At 40.3% G+C, this 21,568-nt stretch overlaps 1 protein-coding gene across 1 annotated transcript in view; it reads left to right on the forward strand.

Moving 5' to 3' along the window:
* The window catches only part of HHIP (hedgehog interacting protein), a 93,145-nt gene that overhangs the window by 16,942 nt on the left and 54,635 nt on the right, over window positions 1-21,568 (forward strand). Inside the window, exon 4 of the mRNA XM_065405342.1 lies at window positions 546-747. Coding sequence (XP_065261414.1) covers window positions 546-747 — 202 coding nt within the window. The remainder of the gene's footprint in view (window positions 1-545; window positions 748-21,568) is intronic.

Raw genomic sequence — 21,568 nt, forward strand, 5'->3', positions numbered from 1 at the left:
ACTAATAGTTTACAGCAGTATGGAAGTTCTCTCTACAATAATTTATTAGCAAATCTGTTTTTATGCATATGGCATTTTTTTCTCTTGTACATTTTCCACTATTGTGAATAAATTGGATTATGTTATTTAAGTATACTGCTCCAAAATAAGGCAAATTTTATCAAATTCTGAAGTCATTGGGATTTGCAATGCTTACTTTAGGAGAGAATTTGCCTATAAACATTTTACTTTCCTCTCTGTGAATTTTGCTGTCCCTCGCCTGGCTCTCAGATCTCAGGCTACTTTACTTTAACTCCCAGCTATATAAAGACAAATTTTGCTCTTGGATGTACACAGGTTACTCTCATTTACTTCAATAGGAGTGGCCACAGTGCACCTGAGGACAGAATATGGCCTTTAGAATTATCCTTGTAATACCACTTTAGGAAACTTGTATTGTAGTTCTCAGGGGCAATGTTATGTGAAAGTTCTGTGAACTGTATCTATTGCAAAATAAATAATAATAATAATAATAAAGTCTCACTGTTTTTCTTTGATTTCTTTAGAAAGCACAAGCACAACTGCTTCTGTATTCAGGAGATTGTGAGTGGTTTGAGGCAGCCTGTTGGTGCAGTGCACTGTGGGGATGGATCACATCGTCTCTTTATCCTTGAGAAGGAAGGATATGTGAAGATTTTCACTCCTGAAGGGGACATAATTAAGGAACCGTTTTTGGACATACACAAGCTTGTTCAAAGTGGAATAAAGGTTGGAATTCTTTTTTATTTCTCTCTCAACATCTACTTATATTTTAATCTAATTATTTATTACCCTCCCTGTATGTGCTATTCATTTAAAATCAAAACCATGGAGAGCATCAGCAATTTTTTTCAGGAAAATATTTTAATTTAAAGAAAAAGTATTCTAAATAGAAGATAAGGAGCAAATATGAAATATAGTAGAGTTCCAACTGATAAGGAAAGAGAGCATAATGAAGGAGTCTGCTTTCTTTGGTTAAGTAAAGGGAAAAGACATGATTATAAGAACTGTATTCATATTTTTCTCTGTGCTTTTATTGTTTCCTCCCCTTGAATGTAGCAGAGGATGTACAGCACCAGGATTACAAAGTTATCTCCACATTTACATCATTTAGGCTTGATTATGCTATTACTGAAGTTCGCCAAACTTTGGCATTGACTTCCGTGGGAGCAGGCTTGAGCCATTTAAGGAATTATTCCCACTTGAATCTTTTGGTATTACCAGTGGTTATTATAGAAGCATACAGAAGGGGGAGCTCTCACCACACCATCTAAGAAGGAGGGGGAGCTGTCCTGTGTTTTTTAGCATAGGGGGAGCTGTGCTTCCCCTCCCCCTTCCTTCAATCCCTGAGAACTACAAAAACTGCCCATTGTCTGTGGTATAATCTAAAAATGTGCAGCACACAACCTGTACCCTAAAAAATGTTATTGCACCTCTAAACGCATGCCTACAGATTAGTGAATTTTTCTAATGATGAAGCTCTTATTAAAGCACTGTGCAGAAAGACTACTATTGACTTTAATGGGAGCTGGAATGGGGCCCTGATGATTGGGCAATGATGTGACTTTATTATTCCTGGAGATGATGGTTTTCAAGGCAGTACTTCTAGATACGACAATAACATGATGGGATAAATAAACTTAAGAGAATCCAAAGGCTACCAGGTGATATTTTAGTCAGAACCCATCTATATTTTATTCCAGTATTTACTTATCATGTAAATGTTTATGCTGATAACTCAGCTGAAATCCTACTATGCGATATGTAAAATTGGAATTAAGCTTTGTAACCAGGCTTTGCATCAAATAACTGCAATCTAACTTCATAAAAAGCCTCCTTAGCTGAAATAACTCATGGACTTGCTTCAGTGAAATGAAAATATAAAAATAAAAATGAGCTATGTTGATTTAAAGTATTTATTACATGATAAATAGGCCTTTTGTGCATCAGATACAACGCCAACAGGCTGGTTTCAGATAGACCTTTCTGAGAGGGTGTTTGGATAATTTTGGGTTTGTTTTGAAACACAGGAATAAATGCAAAATACAGTAGTTTCTTTCAAACAAAGAACTAATTTCTATGATTTTATGATTTATTGAACCCTTGCCTTTGTGCCTATGTGAATCGCCTTCAGCTACTGAGCTCTAAGACAAAAGACAAAATACACAACAAATATAAAAGGATCATGTTCTGGTGTGATGTGGTGTTCTGAGTGTCTTTACATCATGGTGATGGGCATAATATAAAGGCCTAGTTACTATTAACAGAGATATTCTAGACCAGGGGTGGCCGACCTGAGCCTGAGAGGGAGCCAGAATTTACCAATGTACATTGCCAAAGAGCCACAGTCATACATCAGCAGCCCCCCAGCAGCTCCCGCCACCCTCTCCCACCCATCAGCACCCCGCCAATCAGCACCTCCTCACACCTCCTGATCAGCTGTTTCATGGCATGCAGGAGGCTCTGGGGGAGAGGAGTGAGGGCACAGCAGGCTCAGGGGAGGGGGCAGGAAGGGGTGGAGTGGGGGCAGGGCCTGTGGCAGAGCCAGAGGTTGAGCAGTGAGCACCCCCTGGCTCATTGGAAAGTTGGCGCCTGTAGCTCCAGCCCCGGAATCGGTGCCTACACAAGGAGTCGCATATTAACTTCTGAAGAGCTGCATGTAGCTCTGGAGCCACAGGTTGGCCACTCCTGTACTAGACAAAGCACCACAATTTTCAAAATTGGGGTAGTCTCCCCTGGGTCTATATTGAAGCACCCGAATAAGTGGCTTGGTTTTCAAGAAGTGCTGAGCACCCAGCAGCTCCCACTAAAAGTAATGGAAGTTGCTAAGTGTTCAGCACTTTGAAAATTAGCCCACTTATTTAGGCATATAAATACAGATTTAGAGAGACTAACTTTAGACTCCTGATATTTCAAATCTTGGCAAAGTGTTTATAAGTCTGAATTTGGGATGGCTGCATTATTGATGGGTGGTGAAGTAAATACATGTGAGGCAGTCAAATGTACATGATAACTGCAATTTATGACATGGTTCTGCAGTTTATCACATGGATATCACCAAACCATGTGTTGTGAATACTCACACAAGCACTCCTATACATCTCTTTTCTCATATATACTGTATACACACACATACTTCACTTGGTTCACACAGGAACCCTCCCAAGCAAAAAAACAACGAGGAGTCCAGTGGCACCTTAAAGACTAACAAATTTATTTGGGCATAATCTTTCGTGGGTAAAAAACCCCACTTCTTCAGATGCATGGAGTGAAAATTACAGATGCAGGCATTATTATACTGACACATGAAGCAAAGGGAGTTACCTTACAAGTGGAGAACCAATGCTGACAGGGCCAATTCAATCAGTTTGGATGTGGTCCACTCCCAATAATTGATGAGGAGGTGTCAATACCAAGAGAGGGAAAGTTGCTTTTGTAGTGAGCCAGCCACTCCCAATCCCTATTCAAGCCCAAATTAATGGTGTTAAATTTGCAAATGAATTTTAGTTCTGCAGTTTCTCTTTTAAGTCTTTTTTTGTTGTAGTATGGCTACTTTTAAGTCTGTTATAAAATGTCCAGAGAGATTGAAGTGTTCTCCTACTGGCTTTTGTATGTTACCATTCCTGATGTCTGATTTGTGTCCATTTATTCTTTTACATAGAGACTGTCCAGTTTGGCCAATGTACATGGCAGAGGGGCATTGCTGGCACATGATGGCATATATCACATTAAGGCAAAAAGTTGTTAATGGGAATTATAGCAAAACATTATGGGCCAGCATGTGTTTGCATATGTCCTAGAAATACTGCAGCAGTTAGTTATTGTCTAATGTCGAGACACATATCTTTAATAAGCTAAATTAAAAGTTTTTAAAAAGGTAAGCAATGAATAGCCAATTCTAAAGCACAAACCCAGACTTAGCTCTTTGTGCCTAAATATTGCACACAATGGAACAAATTCTCCTCTTGGTTAATACTAGTACAACTCAATTAATGTCAATGGAAAGCAGAATTTGTCCAAATAAGTACTTTAGCCCACTATTTAGCCAGTGCAAATCAGACCATTAAATAATTTCAGTTAATTCCTAGATGATTTACACCTGGATACTCTAATTTCCTACGGCTTTCTGGAGAGCACAGTGTTAAAAAAAATTATTAGTGTGATACATTAGGTATGAATCCTAGGTATGAATCACCCTTTTGTCAAGACTCCTCTCCCCCCGAACCTGTCCCACCTTTCCATAGTCCTGACTGACTCATTCCATTTGACCAATCTACAAAAAAGGGGAGATCAGTCAGCATTGGGAACAGGGCCGTCTCTAACTTTTTTGCTGCCCCAAGCAGCAAAAAAAAGCGCCGCCCCCTGAGCCCCCCTCGCCGAGCGCCGCGCCACCCCCCCCGAGCACTGCGCCCCGCGCCGCCCCCCCCGCTGAGTGCCGCACCGCCGGAGCCCGCCCCCCCCCGCCGAGCGCCGCCGGAACACCCCCCCCCCGAGCGCCACGCCCCGCGCCGCCCCCCCCCCCCGCGCCGCCGAGCGTCGCCGGAACCCCCCCCAGCGCCGAGCCCCGCGCCGCCCCCTCGCCGAGCGCCGTGCCGCTGGAGCCCACCCCCGCCGAGCGCCGCCGGAACCCCCCCCTCCAGCGCCGCGCCCGCGCCGCTCCCTGCCGAGCGCCGCGCCGCCGGAGCGCCCCCCCCCCCCCCGCGGAATGCCGCGCTCCGCCTGCCGCCCCTTACCAGGTGCCGCCCCAAGCATGTGCTTGGTTGCCTGGTGCCTGGAGCTGGCCCTGATTGGGAAAGAGTCACCACCATAGAGCCAGTAGTGCTAATTTAGCTGGAAGACTGGGAGTAAAGGAAAGACAAGCAAGAAGCCAAAGACAGTCCAGTTAGAGGGAATGATGGGTGTTCTAGTGCTTTCTAGTGGGTGGGGGGCTTGAATGGGTGGAGGCCTTTTTGCATTCTGCAGAGGAAGAAGGAAGGAGAAGTAGCTGGAAGCAGGACACTAGCTGATAGGTGGGGAGAGGAAGGCAGGAGAATGCTGAAAATGAGTACACGCAGCTTAACTGCGCTAATAGTTATATAAAACACCCAATAACTTGAAAAAGTAGAAGTGAACAAATAAAACTAAATATTCCCTAATGATTATTTTAAAAAAAGGAGTTCTCAAACATTTTTACAGTGTATATCATTATAATAGAACATCCTGTGGGCCACCTCCCTTCTCATTCCCAATCACCTTCCTTCCCATTCACAGTCACATAACATCCCTGTGGCAACTACAGACACCGTTCACATAGAAAAATAATACCGGGGATAATAATACCTGATTCTGGCAAAACGCTCTGGAAAGGAGCAATTTGTAAAAGGCTCTAACATGTTGCACTTTAACTGCCCTGTGTAGACCCTGCTGGCACAATCAAAAAGGTATCTAGTTCATGTTAACGTAATCCCTGTTTCAATTTTTTTTAAATGCAGTTATTTCTCCAGAATCTTTACAGTCTGCATATTTTGCTAATTAGTGCTTCAGGACATTAGTATGCAGATTACTGACATAATTGACCATGAATGGCTCAGGTCTGTTGTAGCTGTGTGTGGGCTGTCTGAATAAGAGATCTCTTCTCTTTACAATACAAAAGGGGGTTAAACATGTTTAATTCTCACTAATGTAACACTAATGGAAGCTGTCTGTGTACATTTTTGTTACAATGAGCCTGATTCTCTCCTTACAGCGGTGTAAATTCAAGAGTAACTACTGTGAAGTCAATGGAGTTTTAGTAATGAGAGATCAGAATCACGCCCAAAACGTTTAGGTGCAGTGTTTTTCTAAATGACAGATTTCAGAGTAGCAGCCGTGTTAGTCTGTATCCGCAAAAAGAACAGGAGTACTTGTGGCACCTTAGAGGCTAACAAATTTATTTATTTTTTTGTTTTTCTAAAGGTGACATTTTGGCCATTTTTTTTCTCAAAATACCAAAAAAGCTATTTTCTCAGTTTTCCCATCATTTTCATAGATTCATAGATTTTAAAGAAGAAACAACCATTAGATAATCTAACCTGACCTCCGGTAGAACACTTTCATCCAGTTACCTGTGCATGTCATATGAAGATTTCCCTCTGAAATGAATAAGAACTGTTGACAATTTCCCTCCCTCCCTTCATTCCCCCCCCCCCCCCCCCGCCGCCGCCCATTTTGGGTTTGGTGTAACTAAGAAACAATATTTTCACTTTTTGATGAAAATGTACTGGGTTAGGCTGTGTGTGTTACATTTTATTTTTACAACCAAGGTTTAACCTCCCTGAAAACAGCAGTTTAAAAAATTTCTGTTTAATTTGTATTTATATCTGAAAGACTGAGGGCCTGTCTATATACCAAGTAATAGCACAGTGGACAATGGACTGCAAAGCTAGTTGAACTTAATTCAATATCTCTCAAAGATATTGCAGGAAATTGCCATATCTGTCACTGGGATGAAGAGGAGGAAGCCCCCATATGTGGTATGGTCCCCTTGTACAAAAAGCAAATAGCCAGGAACATTAGTGGTGGTCTGACTAGTATTAAGTCCCTGACTATGGCATTAGTGGTCAGCTCCGTGAACAGAGAAACAATGCACAGGTATGGTGAAGCCAATGACTATATTGTCAGGGAATGAGCCACACTGCCAGTGGTACAGAGTGCAGAGGTGTTTTTGCTCCTCTGATCTGCTTGGTGATCCACATAGTGGAGTTTGCTGACAGTGCCCATTTCCCCTTCTGTGAAGCAGCTAGCCTCAACACACAAATGGGATGATCTCGTGTATTTTTCACAGTTGTCCCCCTGAAGATTTTTAATTTTTAAGCTTCATTGCAGTCAATGGGCATTTCTGCTTAAAAATTGATGGCACAATACAGTCAAGTTTGTTGAGTGAGGGGAGTTAATTCTCAGGGTTTTAATCAAAAGAAAAGGGGGATATTATATGCACTCATATGTACATAGGGTGACCAGATGTCCCGATTTTATAGGGACAGTCCCAATTTTGGGGTCTTTTTCTTATATAGGCTCCTATTACCCCCCCACCCATTGTCCCGATTTTTCACACTTGCTGTTTGGTCACTCTATATATACATAATGTACACATTATGTTAGCATAAGCACATTAAGGCTGAGGAAATATTTCATCACAGCCCAAAGACATACTGCCTAAACCTGTCTTTTCAAGTGAGGATGGTGGTGGCCTGAACGTTAAGGAAGACACAGAGACCCAGCATTCATGGGGAAAGAAAGTCCAGACCCTGGGGACCCTGGCCAGAAGCATGTTCCCAACTTGTCTCTGCACATCTCTCAACACTAATCTTCACTGGCAGCATGGCTGGCAGACATGTCCTGCTACCATAGTATTTCCTAAATTGGCCATCCCCTCTTCTTGTCTTTGGAAGCCCTGGATGGGGCTTACTGCAGAAGCTGGCTACCCTCCAGTATTTTTCAGGCACATTTCATTCTGGCCACAGAGCGGGAACTCCTTGGCTCTCCCACCCTCTACCCAACCACGATATCTATTTTGGGGAGCCTCCAGTGGGTAGTGCTTGTGTCAAGGGGCAACCAAGGGAGTTGGTGGCAAGAGTAGCCTATCACATAGACTCTGATATCTTGTTCCCCTGATTTTTCAGCCCCATTTTTTGGCCTAATAAAATTGATTTTGAGTTACAAAGCAGTATTCTACACGTGTTCCTTCCAAGTTCTATAACAAGGACAAAATTTACCAAGAAAACACGTTTTCTGATTTTTGTCTTGCATTGATTTTCACGGCATAGTTTGTTTTAAGATTTTTTAACTACTGATCATCTAGTCTGACATCTTGCATATCACAGGCCACTGATTTTCACCCAGTTAGCCCTGTTTTGAGCCTAATAACTTGTATTTGACTAATGCATATCTTTCAGAAAGGCATCCAGTCTAGATATTAAGATATCAAGAGGTGACAAATCAATCCATCATTTCAATTTGTTCCAGTGGTTAACCACCCTCACTGTTAAAAATTGGTACCTTATTTCTAATTTGAATTTCTCTGGCTTCAGATTCCAGCCATTGTTTCTTTCTCCATAAGATTAAAAGAGCCCGTTAGTTCCTCGCCATGAAGATACTTATACAGCTTCATCTCCTCATGAAGATATTTTTACACTATAATCAAGTGACATCTCAATCTTTTTTTTTTTTTTTTTGATAAGCTAGACAGATTGAACACTTTAAGTCTCTCACTGTAAGGCATTTTCTCCAGCACTCAAATTATTTTCATGGCTCTTCTTTGAGCCCTCTCCAATTTTTCAATATCCTTTCTAAAATGGACACCAGAACTGTGCACAGTATTCCAGTATCAGTCTCACCAGTGCCATATACAGAAGTAAAATCACCTCCCTACTCCCCTATTCATCCAAGGATCTCATTAGCCATTTTTTGCCACTGCATCAACAGGGAGCTCAAGTAGGGTTGCCAGGTGTCCGGTTTTCAATCGGAATACCCCGTTGAAAAGGGACCCTGGTGTCTTCTGCCTGCTCTGGCTCTGCGCAGCTCCCCGGAAGTGGTCACCATGTCCGTCCCTTAGACGCAGGGGCGATCAGGGAAGCTCCATGTGCTGTCCCAACCAGCTGGAAATGGCGGCCAATGGGAGCTGCGGGGGCATTGCCTGTGTGTGCGGGCTGTGCGCACCATGCAGAGCCACCTGACTGCGCCTCCACCTAGGGGCCAGACATACCGGCCACTTCCGGGAGCAATGTGGAGCCAGAGCAGGCAGGGAACCTGCCTTAGCCCTGCTACACTGCCATCCGGGAGCCACCTGAGGTAAGCGCTACCCGGCCAGAGCCCGCACCTCAAACCCCCTGCCCCAGGTCAGAACCCCCTCACACACCTTAACTCCCTCCCAGACCCCACACCCCAACCTCCTGCCCCAGGTGGGAACCCCCTCCCACACCCAAACTCCCTCCTGGAGCCTACACACCGCACACCCTCCCGCACCCCAACCCCGTACTCCAGCCCTGAGCCCCCTCCTGCACCCCAAACCCCTCATCCCTGGCCCAAGCCCGGAGCCCCCTCCTCCACCACAAGCCCCTCATCCCCGGCCGCACCCCAGAGCCCACACCCCCAGCCACAGCCTGCACCTCCTCCCACATCTCAACCTCCTGCCCCAGTCCTGAACCCACTCCTGCACTGCAAACCCCTTGGCCCCAGCCTAGAGCCCCCCTCCTGCACCCCGCGCTCATCTCCACCCTGACCCCAGAGCCCGCACCCCCTCCCACTCCCCAAACCCCTGCCCCAGCCCAGTGAAAGTGAGTGAGGGTGGGGGAGAGCGATGACAGAGGGACGGGGGACTGGAGTGAGTGGGGGTGTGGCCTCAGCGAAGGGGCTGGGCAGGGCAGGGGTGGGCCTCAGCCACTAATTGTTGCTAAATCATTTTTATTTTATTGTAGCATTTGGTACTAGAGGCTTTAATATATATATATATTGACTATCGAGTTATAGAATCAGCAACAGGACTGCATTATAAGCCAAGCAATTCAATTTTACCCAAAGTGTCTGAAGTAGAAATCTGAATGAAATGGGTATCCTTAAAACTGCCTTTGCGGCGTTATCACACCAAGTTATATTGTATGGAGATCAACTTTAAAATAAAACAAAACACATAATAATCTTTTATTAGTAAGACTAATGAAAACACCAGAATAATAGGGCAAAGCCTTTGAGGCCTCTAAGAAAAAAAAGAAAACCCAAAAGAGAAAACATATGTCAGTGAAATGATGCTGATGATAGGCTGTTAAGAATATATGAGCTAGACGCCATGATCTCAGACACCTTCTGCTCCATCCCCCGGCTATGAATCTTTTTTCCTTGTCACAATGGCTTAAATTTTAATAGAAAGTTTCCATAAATTTTAAACCACATATGCGTCTTCATTTCTTTAAACCATCAAATTACCTAGTAAGACTATCTTTACATACTTATGATTTCAGAGTTTTTGAAGTGTGATATTCTTATAAAGTTCCTTGTAATTATTTTAATGGTCAATACTTTTCTGAAGTTGTTACAGTGAATACAAATGTAAATGTCACTTTAATTGTTTTAAGTACACATGCTCCATTTAAATTATTGAATCACTTCTTATGAACACTTAAAGTCTAGATATACCCTAACAGCTTAACTGTTCAATGCAAGGTTTCAGAGTAGCAGCCGAGTTAGTCTATAGCCGCAAAAAGAACAGGAGTACTTGTGGCACCAGAAAAGCTTCAAAAACAGACTCCAACGAGAAACTGCTGAACTAGAATTAATTTGCAAACTAGATACATTAACTTGGGCTTGAATAGAGACTGGGAGTGGCTGGATCATTACACAAATTGAATCTATTTCCCCATGTTAAGTATCCTCACACCTTTTTGTCAACTGTCTGGAATGGGCCATCTTGATTATCACTACAAAAGTTTTTTTCCCCCTCCTGCTGATAATAGCTCATCTTAATTAATTAGCCTCTTAGAGTTGGTAGCGCAACTTCCACCTTTTCATGTGCTCTGTATGTATATATATCTTCTTACTATATGTTCCATTCTATGCACCTGATGAAGTGGGCTGTAGCCCACAAAAGCTTATGCTCAAATAAATGTTAGTCTCTAAGGTGCCACAAGTACTCCTGTTCTTTTTGTTCAGTACAAGTACATTAAAGGGGACTAGCAGGTATTAATTAGACTATCTATAAGGCTGGGAGTCAAATGCCCCAAATATTCCAGAGCTGCTCAGGGTGGCAGGACACTCATGAAATGAGCTCCTTGCCTCCACAAACAACTTTCAACACGACTGCAGGGTTAGCATGTGAAACTTTTAAAGACACCAAGAAGATAGAGTATAACTACATGATTACTCAAATAATAAAATATAATATTGTGCAAGCTATCTCTAAAACTTTAGATACAAGGTATGTATTTGCAGTTGTTACACTGAATTGAAGATGCAAATGTACCTTCAATTATTTTGACTATGCCTGATGAGTAAATCATCTTGAGAATTGAAGGTTATGGTCCTGATTCAGCAAAGCACTTAAGTAAATTCTGAACTTTAAGAAAGTGCTAGGACTTAAGCATGTGCTTGAATGCTTTGCTAAATCGTTGCCTGAGGCGGCATATTTTGAGCCCTGAATGCACTCTACAAAGTACACACAACTCCTTTTTTAACCCCTTTTGCATCTGACAAGATGAGGGCTATTTCTATTCCAAACTTTAGCTTTCATCTCTCAGCTGAATTGGCAATAGGGCTGTTCAAAAAAACATTACAGTTATTTATTATAAGAATACTGGGTTTTGGGGGTGGGTTCCCCTCCCCCATTATCTTTGTGCTCAAAGTAGCTGAAGAGTTTTGCTCAAACTCTGGAAAAACTCACCCTGGGGCAGAAACCCAACTCGGGAAAATTTTAAGATGTTACAAACAATTTAAAATGAGGTATGAAATGGAACCTGTTATTCAACCTTAATTAGAGCAGTTGCTGCCACTTCCATTATATTATAGGCCTATACTATAATCAAATGACTGACAAAGCGTTTGACCAAGTTTAATTAAAACTTGAGAACAAATACGATTTTTTAATAAAATCAATTTCATCCACAAGTTTACTGCATCATCTCCTTGGTTGCTCTGAGACATCCAAAGTATTTTTGCATAAGATGTTGTATTATCTATAGCTCTTAAATCAAAAGATAGAATGCTATGACTACTTCTAAAGAATCTAAGGAGCCTCGTAGCCACTAGGAGAATGGGTACTATTGAAAAAAATAAGATAACACGATAAAGTATTTTATAATCAGTCTGTTTATGAGTAAAATCAGATTATTTGTTATTCTATGACTTCTGTGCTCAGATATACGTTTGCCCAAAGCTCTTCATATACACCATTGAACAGTGGTATAAATATGTGTGCTTGTTTTTGAATCAGGCATATGGGCCATTTTCTGACCTCAACCAATGCACACGCTTCCCGGTGATATCAATGGGCATTCTGCTACTGACAGAGGCAGATGACACCTGGACAGAATTCACACTGATTTTCACATACAAATATCACTAAGCCCCTCACCCTCTCTTTTATAGGAATAACTCATGTAGAAGAGAGGAAATTCCAAGTTTCAAAGCAAGGAATGTCCTGTGAATTCTTGCATTGGGGAAAGGAGGTTGCCCCCCTTCATTTTCCCCCAGGAAAAATGTGGGTTTTATGTATTAACCCATGGTTTACAGCCAAGAGCTGTAGGAGGCAAGGGAATCGGCACAAATGAGCTTGCTGCCACTTTGCCACCTGACTTTACTGGTTCCTGCAAAAGCCATGATTCTGGTGGCTACAACCACTATCCCTAGAATCTCCCTTCCCGAGGGGTGGAAGTTTTCCACAGCAAGAGGGCTGTGTTCCTCTGCAGGCTTTGGAAAGGGAGTGGGGACTGGAAGAGCCACCTGAGCCTCCTCCCCCTTCCAACTTCATGGGTCTACAACTCAGCACCATCACTCTGTGGGCTTTTCCTGGGGGAAGTGGAACTCTCTCCTCCTGAGAGACCAGGCTGTTGTCCACATGCAAGGGGATTCATGTAGTCCCCTAAAATAACAATGCTATACTGTGAAATACAAACATGCAGTGCTATCCACGTATGCCAGTTGTGCAGGATTCTGCTTCAGAGCCAGCAATGTAGGTGTTTTGTTTTGTTTCATTCCACAATTCATACCACCTGGAGTCTATGTTTTAGCTGCCACCTTGCTTCTACATTCTCACCACAGGAACCATGTTAAAACCTCTGTAAGATGTGTGCATAGCCTCAAGGGGAATAAAATTGACTACTAGCATATGACAGTGATACACGATGGATTACTGTTTTGGTTCTCTGAAATGCATCAATTGGAAATAGGAGTGTCTTGGCTGTGGTAGGGGACAGATTGGGTTCTACTACACCCGACTCCCTTTCCAGGTCCTACTTTGTGCCTACACAAAAACCACCCAAAGCACTATTGTTGTGCCTCATCAATCCACTAACAGACTACTGGGATGGAAGTAATAGAAATACTCCCTGGCAGCTGCAGGCTGATAAACTCCATCACGGGGCTGAAACAAAGTTACTTCTTCGAATCACATGGGATTGTCAGTAATTCAGGAGGTCAGGATGGGAGCAGGCAGGCAGGCTTTGAGCACGATACACATTTCTGTGGCCACGCCCAATCGTTGACCTGCACACTGGGAATCACAATGTAAAGGCAGCCTGCACTTTTGAATGCCTTGCCAGAATTTGGACAGAAATTTAGGAAGGAAGTGGTGCCTAGGAGGCACAAGTAGCCCATTCCAAAAATAAGGACAATTTTAAATATAAAACAAAAAGAATGTCACTGTTTTATGAAAACCTTGAACACAAATAAAATATCCTCCCTCCTTAATTAGACACGGGACATAAGAACATAAGAATGGCCATGCTGGGTTAGACCAGTGGTCCATCTAGCCCAATATCCCGTCTTCAGACAGTGGCTGGTGCGAGATGCTTCAGAGAGAGTAAACAGAACAGGGCAATTTATCGTGTGATTCATTCCCTGTTGTTCAGTTCCAGCTTCTAGCAGCCTTATTTCTAGCTGTAAAGTCTACACGTGCTGCTCAGTAACCACTATGGAGCCTAAGCATTGTGCATTAAAAGGTAGATGGGATTTTTATAAGGTGGTGAGCTTAGAGAGGGTAATAACACTTTTCTGAGGGTTTAAGAAAATGTAACTGAATTCAGAGGAATGAAATGTGTAATCAGTCTTAATAGAACACCTTGTATGGAAAATTAAATGTACCTGCTTCTCCCATTGACCTTTTACAGATCACAATTCTGATCCTAAATAAGGATACACAATAGTTCTTTTAAGGAGGCTTGCATCTTACCATCATAAAGCAATGTTGTTTGCACGTAAAATCATTATCCTTATAATTATGGGTAGCATATGCCTAAATGTTCTAGAGCATTTTTTTTATGAGATTGAAGTAGATAATTATAACTTAAGCTAGCAGTTGTGGGGCACTGCAATGACTTTCAGGTTGTAAGCCAAGCAGATGAGGAATTGTCTGTTTATGCTAAAGAAATTTCAATCAACAAAACATTATACTGTAGTTTCTGTTGATTTTGGGCAATGTCTTCTAGACTTGAGGAACTGAGAGGGGAAAGAAGATAATACTTTATCATTTTACATGCACATGTATAGATTTTAATGTTCTGTGTTTCCTTGAGAGGAATCCCATGGTGCCAATTAACCTAACTTATTCCAAAACAATTCTCTGTTTGGAAAGAATAATTTTCATTGTGGGTGTTCCTTGAAATTGTATGCCTTATACCCTGTTATTACTGAGATGTGTGTAGTACAACTGAGTGTGCCAGCTTCTTTTCCATGCACTGTATAGATTATAGCTGTATCCCACACACAGTGCTAGATAATCCCTGTTTTAATTTTGTTATGTGTACAAATCCTTTTTGAACATTTAGCAATTTTAAAATGTAAAAGGCCATCTTCCTCTCCCATGTCATTTGTTAAAACCAAATGTGTTATTTAGAAGTGATCAAAACCAGTGAATAACATGGCAATTTTCTAATTAAAAGGAAACTATTGCTTTTTTCTGAAGCCTAACAGGCAGATCATGTTATCCTGCACAAAAAGGCAGCAAGGAGACAACGTGAGGTAGAAAACTCTGTGGCCTTGAGGCAACAGAATTTTGAACATATGATTTCCTCTAGTGGGTCGGGATTTGATAGCCCACTGAGGGAGGAAGATACGTGCTCCTCCCCTTCCTCTGATCCCAGACATCCCAAAATCCATGTGAAGGTCTTGAAGATCTCAGGGTATCCATGAATGACCAGCACGCTCACACAGAGTGCCCCAATTTCCAAAATATTTCCCCAAGCACCTCCTCATATCCACCATGAAAGCATGACTCTTAGGTGCTATATGCTTTTTGCAACCCTACTCACAAAACGGGTCATATCTCAGTTCTCTAAAAGTATTTAAAGGTGCAGAGCCCTTTAAATCTTGAGAATTAATGCTGACCACATCAACATTAATTCCTTCTGCTATTCCCCCAAGATCCCAAAAGACCAGCTTTCCTCTAGCTCCAACTCCCCTCTTCCACAACCACCAATGGAGCTCCACTTCACAAAACTCCCTTCCTCTGACAGATTATTGGTTGTCTCATCAAGTTTTCCATGGATTTTATCCCCTTTGCAGTTAAAATTTGAGAGGGTGATCTAGCTCTAATTTCATGGTGTATGTATAATCTTAATTTTTTTTTAAGTAAACAGCTAATTCATGATCTTACTGAAGAAAATTAAAATAAAAATAACTCCAAGAAAATGATGAAAGTACTGAGTAGCTGACATTTATTTTTGTTCACCAACTGTAAGTGTCTGCCTGGATTCTCATATTTCCATAGTTTTTAAAGAAATAATTCCATAAATCAATAAACCAATATCCACTTAGATTTAATTTGAGGAATGGAATATATGATCTGTGGGACAGAGCACTGAAACATACTTTTACACATTTGTTTTTAATTTACAGTAGATATTTTTCAAAACCTTGATCTATATTCACTGGCACTGAATTACAGTTTCTGAAGTTGAATTTCAAAGATTTTTTTAAATACTAGCTAAACAATTATTAGTTCTGAACTGAATGCCCTAACTAAGGGTGGGGGAGGGGACTGTTCTGTGTTTGCCATTCTAAAAATGCTGGCCTTGAAATCACACCAGCCAATTTCTTGATCATTGTGACAATCCAGATGCATCATTCGGGTTATCACTGATATAAGAAATTCCAACAAAGCAATAGATCCAACCACATGGGCCCAGGTGAGTGGCAGTCAAGTGCCAGGTCATTTTGCTTTTTAAAAACTTTATTTTATATAATTTGATATAAGGAAACTGCCACTTGCCTGCCCCTACCATCTTTAGACTTTTTGATGACTCTGAGGTCTCATATTTATATTCTGGGGTGGCCAGCAGGATTTACAGGACTTTAAAAAGAACTTTTAAAAGATAATGTCAGAAAAAAAATCCCAAGGAGACTTTTTCAGATCATATGAATTTACCATACTGAACACAAACATACAGTACCCAAGAACTACTGTAGATACTTTTTAGTTTAGTATCAGGGTGGTCTGTTGTCACAGTGCAGAGACCTCATCTAATCTCTGAAGATTAGGTCACTGAATCTACTTATCTAGGTACTTATAACACACCAGTCATCATAGTAACTAAGTACAGACAGACATATGTTTCCTTTTCCGGGCCTGTACTATATACACAACACACTACACTCAGGGAAATGTAACTCCTGTAGGGCATGTTTTGTGCATTTTAGGGTCCCAACAGACCTACTATAGAACTGAAAGTTCTTTTAAGATAAAAAATAGCAATGGTAACTGTTCTACTACTGCCTCATCCAAAATCCACTGAAATCAGTGGTAGTCTTTTCATTGACTTTAACAGGCCTTGGATCAGGCCCCTTGTGCTGTGAAGCATCACCTGGAAAAAGCATCAGATACTACAGCACTGAACATCAATATGGTTTCCATATTAGCCAACCTTATTCTTCCACACAGAGTGTAAATGTTAATAAATTTTGTGGCATTCACAGTATAGACTGCTGTGTAAAAGAGACTTGGCTTAGCCAAGACAAACTAATTTGTAGTAGCAATATTAATATTCTTTTGGGTTGATGGGCTGTATTTGATTTACTAAAATGTCCATCTTCTACTCTTTTCCCTCCCTCCACAATTTTTAAGGGTGTGAACTATAGAAGCAAGTTAAATGTCTATATGATAATCATTTTGAACTTTTCTTTATAGAAAATGCATACCGTTCTTTTAAAGTTTGGATGTGCAGCATGGAATATGAATTATATAATATTGTATGCATCCTAGGAGCATTATTGAAGATGTGGCTGTACAAAACTGACACTCTTCGTCCGGTGTCAGGCAATGTTTAGGTATGCTAATGCATAGACTAAACCTTGAACACTTTAAAGGTCTGGCAAAAGAAATTACATTTAGGATTATAGTAAAGGCAATGCAAAAAAAAAAAAAAAAAAAGTTGGCAGCTTCCACTGAAGCCATTTCTCCCCCATAATTGGATCTGCGATATGCGATTATTGAAGCAGTTAGTGTTGTTTCAGTGATTTCTCAGTTGGGAGAGGGAGAGATCAGCAGACTCTTGTCTGTAAACTGAAGATCTCTACTAAAGTGTGTGTGTAAACAAGTCATAAACCTCAAATAGAGCTTAAGAAGCCACCCAGGAGATTATACAAAATCATAAAAGATTGTCAACAAAATTACTCATGGATAATTAAGAAGCTGATAATTGAAACAATGTAAAATCCCGTTCTGTAGACAAATATCCCCAAAGGCCATGTCAAAAGTTTGAAACAAGCAGAAAAATCAATATGTAATTGCAGTATTAAGGCCCTGTCTAGTAGAAAGCAGTCTCTGTGGCTCTCCATCCACCCACTAGCCTTTCCTTTTCCTTGAAAAAAATCAGCCTGTTGCACAGCCAGCATCCAGGGCTTTCCAAGGTTTCTGGGGCTGAGAAGGCCACAGATATTTTCAGCTGGATAAAGCCCTAAGACCTTTTGGTACTTTATTTTGTGTGGCTATCTTGAATACTTGTTTTTTTTTTTTTAAATAATTAAAATTAAATATAACAAAATTAAATTCAGTCCCGGAAACTTCCAGAGCTGCCCACTTTGCTATAGTACAATATTGCAGGGTATTACTGTGTAATGTACAACTTCAAGAAGTTTTCCTTTTATTCTAGTAAATATTTGGCTTACTTAAAGAATAATAAACTAATGGTATGGAACAATTTTCCTTTAGAAACAATACATTCTAATTATTTTGCACATATAGCATATAAAAGACTAAGATGGAAATTTCAGTGTTCAAGGTAATTTAGATGGTCCTTCTATTAGATATCTGAGTATACTATGCCAAATTTTACAGGTATTTTCAATCTGAATACTCAGCAACAAGCTTTTTAATGGAACACCACAGCCAGGTAACTAGTTGAACACCAACTTCATTAGTTGTAACATCCTAAACTCTGTGTATCCTGAATCACTCTATATGAATGCCTCTAAACAAAAAATCCAACAAGGTCCCCTACAAAAAACAGCACTGCCATCAGTTGTGGCAAAGTGAGAATTATTAGTAGTTCATGGAGTGTTTAGAATGATCTGTAATGAAACCTGAAGGATCCTTTCCTTGTTCATAAAACAAATACTCACTCTGCAAGAGACCAGCCTGCACTGTTATAAGGAAAGGAATAACTTTACATATGAGACTGTTTCTATTTGTATGTATTATCCATACTGTATCCATTGCCATACTCTGAACATTTACTAGTGATGGACAGGAAACCTCAGTGCTGCCTTTGATTTATTTAATTTTCTCAGGTTTTACAATTTGTCCAAAACACTAGAGTGTATATATATGTTCACAGAAAACTGAAGGAAAACATCTGATACGCAGTATTGTATACAGCATAAAGGACGGTTTTCTGCCAGTAAACAGCTATGGAAATGCAGCACCAGATTTCAAAGTGGGTTCTAAAAGTACATTAGTTTGGCTAGAGAATTAACATTTTGCACTTAACAACACCCTGCCATACAGAAAAAAACCTCACAGACCAGAGTTTTAAGTCAAAGGTCATTCAGAGTGTCACTTTGGCAGAGCTGGGACCAAGACCTTCTTCTCCTGACTCCTAATTTAGAACTTTATTTACTGTGCTGCTGCTGCTACTGCTTCTTCTTCTAGTGCGACCTGTGCTATAATACCACTTTTGCCTGAAAAACAGATGCTTCCCAGCCTGTGCTGCGCAATGCTTACACTTCCATTTGAAAAAAGTTAGGTCCCTCCCATGCTTAAATGCTATTCTCAACTACATGATTCTGTGCTAGATTACAAACATTTGGAATTAGGATTCTTGTTTAGTTTATTGGAGGTATACACCCATGATACTCTGTTTCAATATCTACTTTTGGAAACCTTATCATTTTCACTTAGAACTTCTACAAACGCTGCTGTTCTAATTGCACTGCCTTTTTGAAAAGATCTTTGGATTGGATTAAGTCAAATTAATGTGTTTCCAAGATCATGGTCAGAATAAATGGAGGCAAACAGTTAAACAAATTCCTACTGTCTTGGTTCTTATAGTAGCAGCGGAAAGAAAAGAGTCAAATACATTTAATGTTTTATTTGAGTAAAATACTTCTGGCAAATTGCAAATACACAAATTAATTGATTTGTGTGTCATTAGCACAGTCTATTTTTAGAAATTATTTTTAGTCTACTTTGGTAACATGGACAAAAGAGTACAACTCTGCTCAAGTATCAACACTTGACTTTAGTAAATTTTACTGAAAATTGTACTAAAGAATAATTATTGGATTTAAAGTACTAAAGAAGTTCAATCTAATATAGACAATTACTGTTGAAGTTATAGGATGCAATAATTGTAGCTGCCTTATACTGTCTTGATGTAAGAAATATATAGATATAGTATTTCCCTGCAATCATCTTGTTTCACTGAGAAGTCTTTTATGGTGAGCTAGATTTTCAAAATGAGAAAAGACAAAAACAAAAACAAGACAAAAGCAGAAGGGACCCCTGGTCAGCGAAATTGTGTACATTCTTTCAAGTGACATGTTTATGAGTTGAGGAAAGCAAGGTATCCACCTCAAAGATACAGTATATGCCATTCTGATTTTTAAAATTGCTATACAGTTTATTATACTAGTGAAGTTTATTATTATACTAGTGAAAGTATGTTTTCCTCAGGTTCCTGGTCTACCAATACTTATTATTTGACATGCCTATTACTGTACATTTTAGACTGATCTCAATTGTAGGGAGTGTCTACTTCTATTTCCTGCTGGTCATGCAAACATCAATTTACAATCTTCCGGCTATGTTTACTAAACACAAATGTAAGTTTAAAATACCACTAAAGGGACCAGCACATTCAAGGAGATTCTAAATTAAGGCTACTGTTATTTCTTTATCTCATCCCAAAGAGCTTTGATATTTTATGAGTCTCGGAACAATTGAGAAATTTATGAGCCTGATTTTCAATTGTTATGGGACATTCATATTCCCAGGTTGTGTGCAGAAATCGAATTTGAACACAAGTACCCAGGAAGATGTTTAACTGACCCTTTGCATACACAACTTGATATTTGTACATACAATATTTGCACTTGCAAAACTGCATATGCATTACTTTAAAAATCAAGCCGTATATTCTCTACCAACTCAAGGAAGTGTAAACAGGTGTTTCATATGGATTTTGCATCTTTTTAAATTAACTGAGGATCACATTGGGCCAGTGTTTAGAAAAACAACTTTTTGATACCACAGACAATTACTTCTTACAATAGCTTGTTCTAGAGCACAGAAAGGGGGACATTGTTCTTGACATGGGTCCTGTGTTAAATATATGAGTTGATTCAAGAAATAGGTGTGGCTGAGCCACTAAATGAAAGTGACCATAATATAATTAAGCTCATCATCCTCCCATAAGGATAATACTATGAGATATTAATATTGCAGTAAATTACAAAAAGGAAGAGGATTTTTAATTGAGGAAGTTAGAAATAGCCTGAAGAGGAATGCAAGGAAATTAAAATCCATAGAATCAGCATAGAGGCTGCTTAAAGAGTCAAAAAGTATGCATATCGTAGAACAAATAGGAATCAGAAAGGTGAGGAATATAGCAAGATAGTAGAGCATAATCAGGCAAAAAAAATATATCCATCAATCAAATTGATTTCAAATGGAAATCCAGCTCAAGTAACACTATTAGAGCAGAGTATAAATGCAAAGCAGAGAGTAAGGGCAATAGCTTGCCATTGTTTCACATACAAAGTAAATGGGAGTTTTCTATAAACATCTATGGCAGGAGATGGTTCTATGAGGACTAAGGGGAAATTTGAAGAACTAGTAACCAAAGATATGAAGAAATGCTAATGAAATAAGAATTTCCTTAAGTAAGGTTATCAGAAGCAGCGGCCTTTGCAGAGTCTGTACATTCATTAGACAAATAGGGGATAAAAACAAAAAAAATTAAGAGATTGCAGAGAACTTAACTGTTTTCTTTGCATAACAATGATTGGGAAAGGTACACCCTAAAGTTGCTCTTTACACACAGCAAAATTGAGACAATGTGAGAAATGCTGTAGCCCAAACAATCTGTTCCATTTTGCATTTAGATGTGATGCTTGGAGTATCTTTCCCAGATCTGAATAAGAGCTCTGTGTGACTCAAAAGCTCATCTCCCTCACCAACAGAAGCTGGTGTAATAAAAGATATCCCTCACTCACCTTGTGTCTCTAATAACCTGGAACTGACATGGCTTCAACTAAACTACATAGAACTGGAGAGGGCATCCATTACTGTGACATGTTAAAAAAGACTATTTAATTTGAGAAAAGAGGAGTAAGAAGATATACTAGGGCTATAGGAAGTAATAAATGGTATAAAAGAAGGGCAAACAAGTGG

Source organism: Emys orbicularis, chromosome 5 (genome assembly GCF_028017835.1).
Source record: "Emys orbicularis isolate rEmyOrb1 chromosome 5, rEmyOrb1.hap1, whole genome shotgun sequence".
Lineage (NCBI taxonomy): Eukaryota > Metazoa > Chordata > Testudines > Emydidae > Emys > Emys orbicularis.